The following is a 13,831-nucleotide window of genomic DNA, read 5'->3' as shown; positions in this document are numbered from 1 at the left end:
TACCATAGTCTGTAACGCTTTAGCAAACAAATTCCTATTGGCGTTCTCTCAAACATAGTGAGAAAGGGATTACGTCGAGAAGGCTAAAAGAATATTCGAAAATTTAAGGGTCAAAGCAAGTCCATTACATCTGAAGTACGAGATAACTAGATTGGATGCATAACATCAAACTACAACAGTAGCTTCCAAGATATTCGATCACCATGATAAGATTCGTTCAACTGAGCATTTCCTGGGTGATGGAGTAGTTAATGGTCATAATTGCACTTTCAACGTCAATGGTTCTTCTAGACAGTGCTTTCGCTTTAAGGCAATACAAAGTGCAGTACGGTGGCCACGTACCCAAGTTTAACTAGGAGACCTTCCAATACCAAAAAGAAAATGTCGTCCTTCAGAACCAACAGAAAACAAATTAACTTATCACGTTAATCGACAATCATCATACATCACCAAAATTTCCACAGAAAAGTGTCATCTAGCTTTCAAAATTAGATGATGACTGCTGACTTTAGGTCATGAATAAGGTGGTTTGTTTCGAACGGTTCTAATCATTGGAAAATAGAAACAATATTCCGTCATGTTGCCTTAGCCGTGTTGAAACATCCAAAGATCACGTCACACTTTATAACTTGTGCATTTGCCTTGAAGGATTTATTTCAGCAGACCTGATTGGCTTAGCTCTGTTGGTGAGTTTTTCTGTACTGCTTTCACTGGGAGGAAAAATGGCTGCCATGAAATTGTGATCTAAAATTGATGCATTCCATAGACAAGGACATGCCTGGCATGCAACCTATCATCTTTAATTTGACATTTGTTTTCACAGATACACACATGTATATTCTTTGAATTGTTCTGATATTTGTATCATAATTAAACTTATGGTTGTGTGGTTTTGGTGTAGTGAGATATGAGGAGTGATGAAGGAGCTACATAAACTGTAGCGAGCTGCGTGAAGTAGTGAGATACATGAAGGAACTATATGAAGGAGTGATGAAAAAGCTATATGGAGTGATGAAGGAGCTACATACATTGTATGTACAAAAGGGAAGATGCTTTTATCTGCATGTCTTTGAAAGAATTCAAGTTTGTATTTTCGGAGTTTGAGGACTTGTGTTAATATGTTCAAACTTATATCTTAGGTTTTTAATGAATGTATTGGCTTTACCACATTGATCTTATATACGTTTATTTTATTAATGATAATACAAAATATTCTTTAAACAATGCTCAGTGGAAATTTTACCAAAAAACATCTATTTTTTGCCTCAATTTCCATTGGTGTATTAATTATTGTTTATAATTTAATTACAATAATTATAAAAAATTAAATAAAAAATATTTTGTCAAAAAAGAAAAAAGAAAAAAAAGGGTTTGTGCAACGTCAAGGTTCTAAAAAATGATAGGCGTTATTTGAGCGGCGGGCTGGTGCCTAGCACCTAGGCGACCTAGGTGGATTTAGGTAAATTTATTATATATTTTATGAATTAATTAAATTTACTATATCAAATGTAAATAATTATTGACTAATATGCTATTTCTTATAGAAGAACATACATATGTGAACGTTTTATGTACATATACAATATGCTTGCCTAGAAGAAAAAAAAAACAAAACATTATCTAAATAATTTATAATTTATATAACATATATATATATATATATATATATATATATCCCAAACTTTTAAAAATATAAAAAAACCCACAAAGTGGGTGGTCTTCATTATTAAAACCATTAGCACCTCACCTCTTTCACATCACCCGTCCACCACCTTGGGTCCATGGTTTCAATATAAAATATATATTTGAGATCCTAGTCCATCAAAACCATTAGCGTCCATGGTTTTGATAATTAAAACCATCAGCTTTTCCTTGGATTTGAGATCCCAGTCCTCGCCTTCGCATATTGAAATGTTTTAGACTTTCAGTCTCTCTCTCTCTCTCTCTCTCTCTCTCTCTTCACACTCTCTCTTCCCTCATCTTCACAGACGAGCTGCAAAACAGACCATTGTTTGAAATGTTTAACTGTCTTTCTCTTTGCTTCTTTTTGCACTCTCTCTTCCCTCATCTTCATAGAGACGAGTTGCAGAAATTCACCGATAATCTCTCTCTCTCTCCGCACTCTCTCTTCCCTCATCTTCACAGAGACGAGCTGCAGAAATTCGCAAGGGCTCTACTGCTACATACGAAATCGAAAGTTGTAGATCCGTTGCGAAAATTGCAGCAAGTTTGGGATTTGTAGCGAGATTCAAACCGCCTAGGCTGCCGCCTAGCCCGCCTAGCCCGCCTCAAGTTCCTAGCGAGCGCCTAGGCCGCCGCCTAAGTCCTCCCTGCCTAATTGAATGTTTTGGTCTAAATCGGGTCGAAGCTTCTCTGCCCAACGCCTAGGCGGCTGCCTAGGCTGATTATTAGAACACTGTGCAACATAGTTGTTGTCATCATACAAAGATCTTTTGTGCGACGTATGTTCTTCTGTTGTGCAAAGTCCTTTTACGCAATGCAGGTTGTCTCTTCGTCACACAAACCCTGTTTTCACTGCCTTTGTGCGACGGTTGGCGCGTGATGAAGATTTCATTTGGCTAATTTTCAAGCAACGGTTTTTGACTTTGCGCGACGAAGGTACTTGCATCGCGCAAACTGTTTTTTGTACTAGTGTATGAAGCCTAAGAGTTTTGGTAAATTGTAGATAAATACGTGGTGGTATGAAGGGTTTTTTTGCAGTTACTTAGGGGCGCTCGTTTAGAAGTGTTTTTAAAATTATTAAAAGCATTTAAAGTGCTTTTTGAAGAAACACGAGATATGTGTTTCTTGCAAGAAGCATTTAAAGAGTTTTTCCAGGATCCACTTGAATTTGTAATAAAAATTGGTGTCAAAAATATTTTCACCCAAAACACTTTCAATCATTTTAAAAGCACATCCAAATGAACCATTTATACTTGTGCCTATATCAAATGTGGGTTTACAAAAGGGAAATGATTTAACACAACTATTTTAGATTCTTACACCTTTTTTTTTTTTTGGACAAATGATAGTAGCTACATTAAAGGGAGTGGGTGAGCTTAGCTTTACAAAGAGCTAGCAATAATGTGGTTCAAATTTGCCTTTAATGAGAATCGAATCTAAGACCTCTCACTTACAAGTAAAGAGGAATATCACTATACCGTAGTATTAAGTGGCTACACTTTTTTTATTTATGCTCATTGAATTGAATAAAACAGGCAGAATTAAAGACCTGGAATGTGGAAGGGGATCCTTTATGGATCCCTTCCACCAAGGTCACAAATCCGGGTTTTTTAAATTTGATCCAACGGTTACAAACAGGAGCTTAATTTAAAAGTTATAATAACTTTAACTGTTTGATCAAATTTTAAAAGTCTTGATTTGTGGCCTTGGAATGTATAAGAAACTAAAAAGGTGAGTGAAAGCCGATGATTTTAGCCAAATTCCCGATAAAGTAGGGAAAGAAAAGGTAAAGGAGACTCTTAACGCCAAAGAGTGCCAAAAGCAAATTAAAGACACAGAAAAAGCCCATGAAGAATTCATTTCCCGGACTCAGGCCCAGAGCATGTCAACCCAGGTCTGTGCTTTCTGCTTTCTATGGAGCTCTCTCTCCCCCTTCCAAAACCCCCTCAAAACCCTGATCTCCAATTACACTATGCCCATCAATTTCCCATCATTACCAACCTCAATTTAATGTCTTTTTCTGTTTAATTTGATGATTAGGTATTACAATTTCAAACCCAGTTTTTCTAAAGTTCTTTTTATCAGTCTTAAAATTGGCATATAAAATTTTCAATTTTGTTGTTGTTTTTGATGTGATTATGTTTGCTTATTGAGTTGTTTGAACAATGATTAGGAGGAGATTAAGATGATCCAACAACCATCGGTGATCCTTGCAACGGCTAGCTATGATCACACTGTTCGGTTTTGGGAGGCCAAAAGTGGCCGCTGCTACCGTACCATCCAGTACCCTGATTCAGTTTGTTCCTCACTTTTATTGTTTTGGTTTTAGAAAGAAATGATCTATGTGTGTGTATGTATTTGTGCTTTGAATTTTGGATTCTGGGTTTTTTGATAAAATGTCGATTTCGCTTTTAAATGATTGAATCCGACTGAATTAAGGAGAAATAGTTGGATTGGGTTTCGTCGAATGGAATGGTTTTCTTATGTTGTAGGTCGTTGAGTTTCCTTTGGTTTATAGTCCTTTGGTTGTGTTTTCCTAAATGATTGTGAAATTTTTTATGGATTTACTCTTGTTCTTATTTGATTTATTTATGCTGGATCTGACTTTCCATTTTTCATGAGCATAGCAAGTTAATAAGCTCGAGATAACTCCAGATAAACGCTTCCTGGCTGCAGCCGGAAATCCTCACATTCGATTATTTGATGTTAATACAAATAGCCCTCAACCGGTTCGTATTTCTCAGGCGTTAGTCTTGCTTTGTTTGCATCGAATTAAAGGAAGGAAGGGAAGAGGGGGGGGGGGGGGGAGTGGAAAATCTTGTATGCTTTATATGGAGGTGGATTGTCTGCCTTCCATTTCCATACTCTCCTCATGCCCTCCTCCTGTTTGTGTGGTCACGGTTAAACCACGTCAACATTTTATATTTCTATTACTTTTTGTTTTATTATTTCTATAAAAAATTAATATAAAATGTTGACGTGGCTTAACCGTGACCACACATCACATGAGGAATGGGGAGAGTACGGAAATGGGAGGGCAGACAATCCACCTCCGCTTTATATTAGTTCTTCTATCAACTTATGAGCATTTTTTTCGTATGACTGTAGGTGATGAGCTATGAGTCACATAGTAATAATGTAATGGCTGTAGGGTTTCAATGCGATGGGAACTGGATGTATTCAGGTTCTGAGGATGGTACAGTAAAAATTTGGGATCTGAGGTATTCACTGCCAACAGATATATATGCTTGTTTTTTTTCGTAGTTCATTAAGTTTTGTTCATATGTTTTAGTATAATTTAGAGTTATATGTTGACTTATTTACAGAGCTCCAGGTTGTCAAAGGGAATATGAAAGTCGTGCAGCTGTTAACACTGTTGTGCTTCACCCGAACCAGGTGAAGCACCGTCTCTTCCTTTCCTACCATAAAATATAAATGTTGCCAAAATCACTATCCAGTTTTACTGTTTCATAACTTGTGAAATTATTAAAGAAACTAAATGAAAATAAAGAAGATGAGACCTTGCATGCTGTAATGGTTTGGATTGTTTGTCAAAGATGTTAACATTTTTTATATTCGTTTTTATAGACTGAACTAATATCTGGGGACCAAAATGGCAATATTCGTGTTTGGGATTTGACAGCAAATTCGTGCAGCTGTGAATTGGTATCTTAATTTTCTTGCACTTTTGTATTTCTATACATCTTTTATTTCTTCTACTATTCAAATTGCTAATCTATACTAACTTTCAAGAGGTCTGTTAGCGAGTGTGTTGTCCGAAAACCAATATTCCAAACCTTTGGTATGTGGTATGTTATTAGGTGAAAGGAATATCTAAATGGGCGAAACCATTAGTAGACTCGTGCACATGCATTGCAAGTTGTTTATTTGAAAAAAACATTAAAGGGATAAAAGTAAATAAATAAATAAAAATATAGTGGTGTCCTGTGCAGGAGTAGATGGTTGGTGGAAATTGATTTTTGGATAGTACTTACTAAGGATTAGAATGTGAAGTTGTGGTGCTAGGAGTGTTTATTACTCTTGATATTTTTTCATATGGAGCTTACTCGTTTTATCTGAAGCATCTTACAGTTGTACATGATAAATTTAACATTGATTTTGGGAGTTAACATAGGTTCCAGAGGTGGATACGGCTGTAAGGTCATTAACAGTTATGTGGGATGGGAGCTTGGTTGTTGCAGCAAATAATCATGGGACATGCTACGTTTGGCGCTTGTTGCGTGGAAACCAGGTAATACTCTCATCTGCGTGATTCATTATCTAATGTTATCTTCTTACCATGCTTGATTCATTTTGACGTCAAGTACTTTTTCTTCCAGACGATGTCAAATTTTGAGCCACTTCATAAGCTGCAAGCACACAAGGGATACATTCTTAAATGTCTTCTTTCACCTGAATTCTGTGAACCCCACAGGTTTGATTCGCGAAGGACTATGACCTTTTTTCTTATATTTTTGGGTTCAAATATTATCTGCCCTTTCGTTCTCTTTTGTTCCTAACTGATTTTGAGACGAATAGCTTTTTTATTTTACGGTACATTTCTGTTTCGGTTATTTTGCCTTCCGTTCCTAGCAGCTATACATGCTGTTCTGAGTTGTTGGCATGACCTTTATATGCTTTGTACTTCTAGATACTTGGCAACCACCTCTTCGGACCACACTGTCAAGATATGGAATGTAGATGGTTTCACATTAGAGAAAACTTTAGTAGGTACGTATCTGTATTCTGTAACAACATTCACAGGTGCTGATCCCAATCTGCAAATTACTCGATAAATGCGATGGTTATTGAAAACTTAGCCATATTATTAATTGATCTTCACTGTTTCTTCACATTATAGGACATCAACGGTGGGTGTGGGACTGTGTTTTCTCAGCGGACGGTGCCTATCTTATAACAGGTATTAATTTTTCAACACCTGAGAATTTTGAGTGAGCCCATGTGTTCTTAAGCAGGCATGTAGATAAGGATTTTCGTCATAATTAAAGATTTCGACCATAGTTCTAAAGCTTATTTATAAATGTCATTTGTCAAACTCGGATTTAGCAGTATCCATCCTTTTGCTGTCAACAAACACTTTTATCAAAGTTGTTTTTTCACCATCTAATTTGCGTGATAAATTGACATATATATTCTTTGTTTTCGTTCTTCTCCTTTCTGAAAAACAAAAAGGTGACAATTATATTAAGAAAATTATTGAAACTATTATAACGACGACAAAAACCAACCATCCATGCAGCTTCCTCTGATACAACAGCGAGACTTTGGTCCATGTCCACCGGTGAAGATATCAGGGTGTATCAGGGGCATCACAAAGCAACAATTTGTTGTGCACTCCATGATGGAGCCGAACCTTCTGCATCCTGAACCAGGATCGTCCTTGGCTCGTCTGCATGCATCTATGCGCGGAGTGTGCAAGCGGTGACTGCTAATGGAATTTGGAATTTCATAGAAGCAATGTGGTGCTACATTATCTTCTTTCATACAGTTATTTCCCACCTAATGTGCATTATGTGTATTACTATTGTGACCGAAATAAGAATGTATACAACTTTCTTTAGAAGGAGACGTCAAATTTTAGACACAAATTTAAATTTGAGGACTCATGTGGCACATTGATTTTTTTGTAAATTTTGTTCTACATGTCAAATTTAAACTATTATTGATCGCATTATTTACATTTTATAAGGGAATTGTTGTAAGTACTCAAAAAATCTCATTTGGCACTCCAAACTTTCTATAATTAGAAAGAAAAATACACTTGTAAGGGAGTGTAGAATGAGATTTTTGAAGTGCTAATAACATTTCTCTTTTATAATTGTAATTAGTATTTTTAAAACAAAATATAATAACAAAAATCATAATAAAAACATTTATTATCCATTAAAAATAGATTTGAAATTGCTCAAATTTGACACCAACTCCTTCTGTTTCAATTCCATGTCATGCCACAAGAATTGGCATTTAGTTTTGAAAAAATTAGTGCCGTCTTTTTCTACCGTTAATTGCTGATATGGATTTTTTAACATTTTGTTTGGAGATGCTCTTAGACACTTTGTTTGTTAAATCCAAACTTGTCATGTGTCATCGATTATGACCGTACTAAACATGAGCAACCTCTTGTTTGCTGCTCTTCCTGTTTATTTGCTTAAGTGGACTATATATTAATACCATGTGGATTAGTGGATGCTACATTGACAACATGATAATTTAAATTACATATTAATAGAACTCTGATTGTCAACTAAAATCTTATAAAATTCTCATTTAATCCTCTAATTAAAACTGAACATAAATAAAAAATATGAGCAGTAATGTAATTTCACACAAACTAAATTTCACTCTATTTTAACGTTCATGTAAGCGAAAAGTTAACTTGATAGTTGGATGAATGAAAAATAAGAACCTAATTGTTCCCAATCACAAAGGTGAAAACTTTGATGTCCAACGAATTCAAAAATAACATTTAATTTTCAAAAGCTGTGATGTTAAAAAAATTTAAGGCATATTTGGTACTCAACTTAAATTCAACTTTTTAAACTTAAGAACATTTTCAAGTTTTAGGCCTTTAAAAATTTGTCTGGTAGGATTATTTTTGAAAATTGAACTCAAAACTAACTTAAAGAAATAGCATATTCTCTAAAAACACCAAAAATGGATTTTACGTTGTAAAAATGATGGTGTGTGCAGTGGAATAAATAAATAAGACACAAAATTTACAAGGTTCCTTTACAGTCAGTGTGACTCGAGTACGTCCTCGGGGCAACAGTGGTGTTTTCTTTATAATTTGGAATAATAAGATTACAAAGATAACTCTTTCTATTATCTCCTCTCTTCGTTCTTCCTCTACCAGCCGTATGTCTATCCGTGTATATTTGCTCCCCTTCTTCTCATCCATTTTATAGACAAGGCTTTAGACAAAGTTATGATGGGATGAACAGCGGATTGGTAGTGGGATAGGTGGCCATCCACAATGAATGGCCTGTGAATTACAACACTCCCCCTTGCATGGCCACAAGTCTTCAAATGGCTTGTTAAAATCTTGATCTGTTTTGGATGCTCCTCTTGATGAGTATCTCCCCTTGATTTCAAATTCTTTAGGTTGATCATTGATCCTTCTGCTTTAGTCTCTTAGCAGGGAAAGTTGCCGAATGAGGTGCTTTACTTGTTGTTAACTTTCCACAAGCTTTTTCTTGAACTGGACTGTAGGACTTTCTGCTAGACTTGCACCGAAGGTCTGAATTTACTCCATTTATTTGGAGCGGAATTTGATTCAAAGGTGGTGGACACTTGATCTTGAATCGGACTTGTGATTTCTTCAAGATCCTTGGGACTTGTCCTCGAATGAAATGGAACCACGGGCAGCTCCACATGATAAGTGATCTTCAGCTCCATCGGGGATGAATCAGTTCGTGTTTTGTTATGCTTGTCTCCACATGCTTCAATATATCATTTTCGCTTGCCTTATCTGTTCCCCTTGCAGAAATGGTATTTTCCCTATGCAGGTTTGACATCTTCTCTTGCAGTATTTGTCTTCTAATGCAGGAGTGGAATGCAACGCTTGCATTTGAAAGGTCCTTCAGAACATCACTTCTCAGCGATTCATCATGCTTGGCAGCTCCAATCATCATATAAATAGTTTGAAAATGAGTACTCGAGAGCAATGCTAGGTAAGCAATCAGGAAAGTTTTCAGGTAGTCGATTCCTGACTGGAAATTTGATTTCATGTTCTGACTGATTGCTTTCTTTCTCCTTAGTCCTCCAGGTGAGAATAAGGACAAAGAAAAGGACAGGGAGATTGCATGATATGAGCTAATTTTGCTCTCGTCCTTGATGGTATGAGATATTCTTGCTCTAGTGTGACTTATTTGAAAAGGTATTCTCAGAGAGGAAGAAAACTGAGTATTTCAAGATACTTTGTTGAAGATGCATTCTCGGAGAAGAAGAAGAGTTATATTTTTGTAGGTCTGCCTTGTTATGGAAGATAGAGGTCAACCTATATAGGGATTTCCCAATAACAGGTAGTGGTGTTGTGCCTTTACTCTTGTCAGCAACTGTGGAGTAATTAGAACAGTAAGATTCACGCATTTTCAACTTTATCAAAGATCTTTGACAAAGTTGCACGTGATATCCAAAAGCTAAGATTGCATCTGAGAAATGTTGACAAACTTTATCCTGAAAATCTGGCTTTTGAAATTCAGAGAGCAGTGTCTCTTCGATTTTTGAACAAATGGCCCTGTTGCTTCTTCTTTTATAGAGGCATCAATTGTGCTCAAAATTTATGCTCGAAAAACTACTGCATGTAGAATTTTCCCTTTCTTGCACTTTTGAGATTTTTTCTGACCTCCTTTTTCCTTTCATTTTTGAAAAATGGCTTGCCCATCTAACATTTTCTTAGATTTGAACCTTAAGAGTGGTACAGATGAGCCGCATCAGGATAATATATGGCGCCCCATCCTTCTTATCTTCTAATGGTCCTCTTACGGTTGGGGACTATGTGATGAAGAATGACCTAACCGCTACAGTGGTAGCTAGGAATCTTCTCACTCTCAAGGATAATATAATCCTTTCAAACCGGTCTGATGAGTCGGCCGTTCAAGACTCCTTGGCTCTCAGTATTCAGTGTGCAGGCTCTGTTTCTAATATGGGCCAACGCCTACTTGCTCGAACTTACCAAGTTGAATCATTGATGGCTGAGATAGCAAGTCTTAAACAAGAAATTAGAGGGCTCAAGCACGAGAATAGTGTTACACATGCTTGCAAATAATTACTCGATGAGCATGAAAAGAAAGCTCGACCAGCTATTGGAATATGAAGGTCGAACTCAAAATGACAATCAGGGGTTCAAATCTTTATTCCAAAGACACCCATTGTCTCAGCCGTCTGGAGTTTCACCAAGTACTGAGGCTCCAAATAATCAACCTCTGGTGCCTTCCCCTTCTGGGGTACTTCCGAGTACTAAGGCTTCACATGAGCAACCTTTGTGAAAGGCTCCCTCCTGTTTGTTTGTTTAAACTCATGTGTATGTAATTTTTCGGAGATATTAATAGATAAGCATTATTTCATTCAATGTATTGTGCCAAATACAATAAAGCATATACTTCACTAAGATGTGGTACTTCTAGAACAAATATCAATTTATCTTGACCTTCACGAAGATAAATGATCATTCTTAGTGTCTAAATAATTTGAGTATTCAACTCATAATCTTCAATCCATATGATTCTTTATAAACATCATGGATAAGATTCGTATTGGCATATTGTTCGATTTTGTAGTTCGAGACAATATCTCTCTCAACACTTTATAAACTTTCTAGACTCTTCATGAGTCTAAATCTAATATTATCGACTCTTACAAGATATTTTAGCATGTTACAACAATATCATAATGATAGTACTCAGGCAATTTATATCATCCATTGATATTGAGTACATAATTTATGCTTTACCCTTCCAGGCCTTACTTCAAGCAATTTGAATCCTTTAGGGATTTTCTACACTTCATGACACATTTTCCTTTGGAATTTATATAGAGCAACTTGCTTTCATGACTCATAACCCTTCGTATATAATTCTTCATTCATATGAACTTGTTTATAAGAGCATAATTTTAGGTTTCAATTAGTAACCTTGTGTCATATCATGTGAGTGTAATTCACTATATTACAAATGTCCATATGTAACCTCATTTGGTTCAACATCTTTTGGCTATTTGTATTATATACACATATATATAGGTTCATTTTTCCACGTTTTTACAAGATTGAATGGAATTGCCTTTCTCTATTTTTGGCAAATAATATTTCCTTTCATCGACGAACAAAAGAACGTGACTCAATATCAATACAGCTCATTGATGAATTTAGTAGCTACTTGTAAAAACAAAAATTACCATTGGTTGTCATCAATCATTGATCACATATTCTCATGTGCATGCATATGCATAAAAGCTTTTCATTTTTTTGGATATCCATCGTCTCTTCAAGGGTATTACACTATTTCTTCTAGGATAGTCATAATTTAAAGAATGCGGATCATAACCTCCTCTAGAGCATTATAGAGCTGGGATTTTAATCTCCACTTCGGGGAGTTGAGTCATTGGAACCTATATGTCTATCATACTTCATGCATGAGACATCAACATTCCCATGTCCGCGGATTGTCTTTTTTGGGACATGTATCCATATGGCAACTGCCATGCTTCCAACATGCAACAGTTATGCTTTGGGAATGCAATAGTTCAGTAGTGTTATATTCTTCTTCTTTTGAAGTACTGAACTTTTTAAATCTAAGGGTCTGCCACGCTTCATGCATGTAACAGATTTGTTACCACATTATTTTGTCCAACAGGAACATCAATTCATGTAGGCACATTTACAACAAGTATATATGATTTTATTACTTTCGTTGCATCATTAAATGCATTTGGCATTTGATTTGCATATTGTTGCATCATTCAATTATTCTCACTTCGTTTTTATATTGATTGCTTCATGAATCAAAATAAGACAAATTCTCTTCATTCTTCTGGAACGGTCTTTTCTCATTATTCTTCTGGAATGATATTGTCCCATCATTATTCTGGAACGATGTTATTTTCTCCCCCCTAACGGCAGGAAAAACTATCTTATCAAAATCCTAGTCTGCAAGCCGCGTGGTAAACATATCCCCAGTCAAGGGTTCTAAATGTTGAATGATAGATGGTGAATCAAATTCAACATAAATTTCCAATTTGTATTGATGCCTTATTTTAGTACGTTGTGGCAATACAACAGGCACATGAATTACACAACCAAAAACTCATAAATGTGTAATGTTTGGCTGATACCCAAACACGAGTTGTACAGAGAAATATTGATGGTTGACAACTAGTCTCAACCAAACTTAATAATGAATTATGTAAAATGGTATGTACCCATCTTGCAATTTCTTTTTCATGAGCAGAGTGTGGGTAATCAATTTCATCTGCTTAATAAATGTTTCTGCTAAACCATTTTTGGGTATGGACATGAGGAACATGACGTTCAACATCAATGCCCAGTGATATGCAATACTCATCAAGACTTTAAGATGTAAACTCTTCAGCAAATATGCATTATATCATCATTTACATCCATCAAGGACCTTCTGGTCCTTATTAAATAGTTTGTGGACTAAGACTCTTATGTCATTTATTACAATTAAGTTATGGCACTTCGGCTCTTCAAACTTAAGGTACTTATCAAGAAACATTATGTCCGATCTTGAGGATCTAGGGACTTCATTCCTGATCTTTTTGCATGATGGAACTTCGGGTCTAATCATTTTATGTGATGAGGATCAAGAAAATTCAGGTTCTTATCTGATCAAGGAACTTCTGGTCCAGTATGTACTCATCGTAACAAAAAAAAGAAGTACAATAAATAAATTAAAGCAATAGGATGTAATTCCAGCCATGGTAAATAAATTGCTTTTAAGTCAATAAAGCTTATGACAAGGGCTTTGATTCAGCACCATTCACATAAATATCAAAGCTTTAAAGCAAAGGGTAATAATTCTACCCACTATAAATAAATCGAACTTGTGATAGGGCTTTAAACCAACACCATGCACATAAATATACCAAAACAGAAAATGCAATGATTAAGTCCTCATCTTTTGCTTTTTCTTTTTCTTGGCCTGCCACTTCTTTTGTTTCATTCTTTTTATTTTATTTTTCATTTCACAACTCTAAGTCCTTTTAGTTACTTAGAGTAATAGTAACAATAAGTTCCAATTGTTGTTCCTCCTCCAGTAAATTTTGAAAAAGTCAAAACGGTTCCCATAAGTTTTGGAGTAAAGAGTGTCTGCAACATATGAGAAGATCAAACCGTTAGATTTAGCTCAAATTTTAGTATGATATGGATAAGAGGATACCGTACAATTTTTGTGAAGAAATAATTTCGATCTGAGCTACTAAAATGGAGTTTTGGTACTCATAAGGTGCATGCCCAACTTTCTACGGAAATTGAAAACTGGTTTAGCATTTTAGGCATTTGCAATGATCGCACCGTTGAAATTTTCTGGAAATTTGATATGTTGTAGGTACTGGGCGTACGAACAACTTTGAAGTGGAAAGTATTTCAATCTGAGGTCTGCAAGTTGGA

General features: G+C 35.7%; 1 protein-coding gene across 3 annotated transcripts; it reads left to right on the top strand.

Annotated features, from left to right (window-relative positions):
• The first annotated feature begins 2,502 nt into the window (after positions 1-2,502).
• Positions 2,503-7,375, top strand: LOC137713080 (target of rapamycin complex subunit LST8). Of its 3 annotated transcripts, none has more exons than XM_088684720.1 (11): positions 2,503-2,619; positions 3,857-3,979; positions 4,311-4,412; positions 4,792-4,904; positions 5,010-5,079; positions 5,272-5,349; positions 5,819-5,935; positions 6,024-6,118; positions 6,335-6,414; positions 6,545-6,604; positions 6,944-7,375. In XM_088684720.1, exons 2-11 carry the CDS (start codon positions 3,869-3,871, stop codon positions 7,069-7,071), a joined length of 954 nt encoding a protein of 317 aa, XP_088540846.1. In that variant the 5' UTR covers positions 2,503-2,619; positions 3,857-3,868; the 3' UTR covers positions 7,072-7,375. The 3 variants fall into 3 exon arrangements, with proteins under 3 accessions (XP_088540846.1, XP_068308432.2, XP_068308433.2); XM_068452331.2 differs by lacking the exon at positions 2,503-2,619 and adding an exon at positions 3,434-3,577; XM_068452332.2 differs by lacking the exon at positions 2,503-2,619 and adding an exon at positions 3,496-3,723.
• The last annotated feature ends 6,456 nt before the right edge of the window (positions 7,376-13,831 follow it).

Source organism: Pyrus communis, chromosome 14 (assembly GCF_041283825.1).
Source record: "Pyrus communis isolate YQ-2024b chromosome 14, ASM4128382v1, whole genome shotgun sequence".
Lineage (NCBI taxonomy): Eukaryota > Viridiplantae > Streptophyta > Magnoliopsida > Rosales > Rosaceae > Pyrus > Pyrus communis.
Note: the sequence above shows the minus strand (reverse complement) of the source record. Positions and strands in the feature narration are given on the sequence as shown.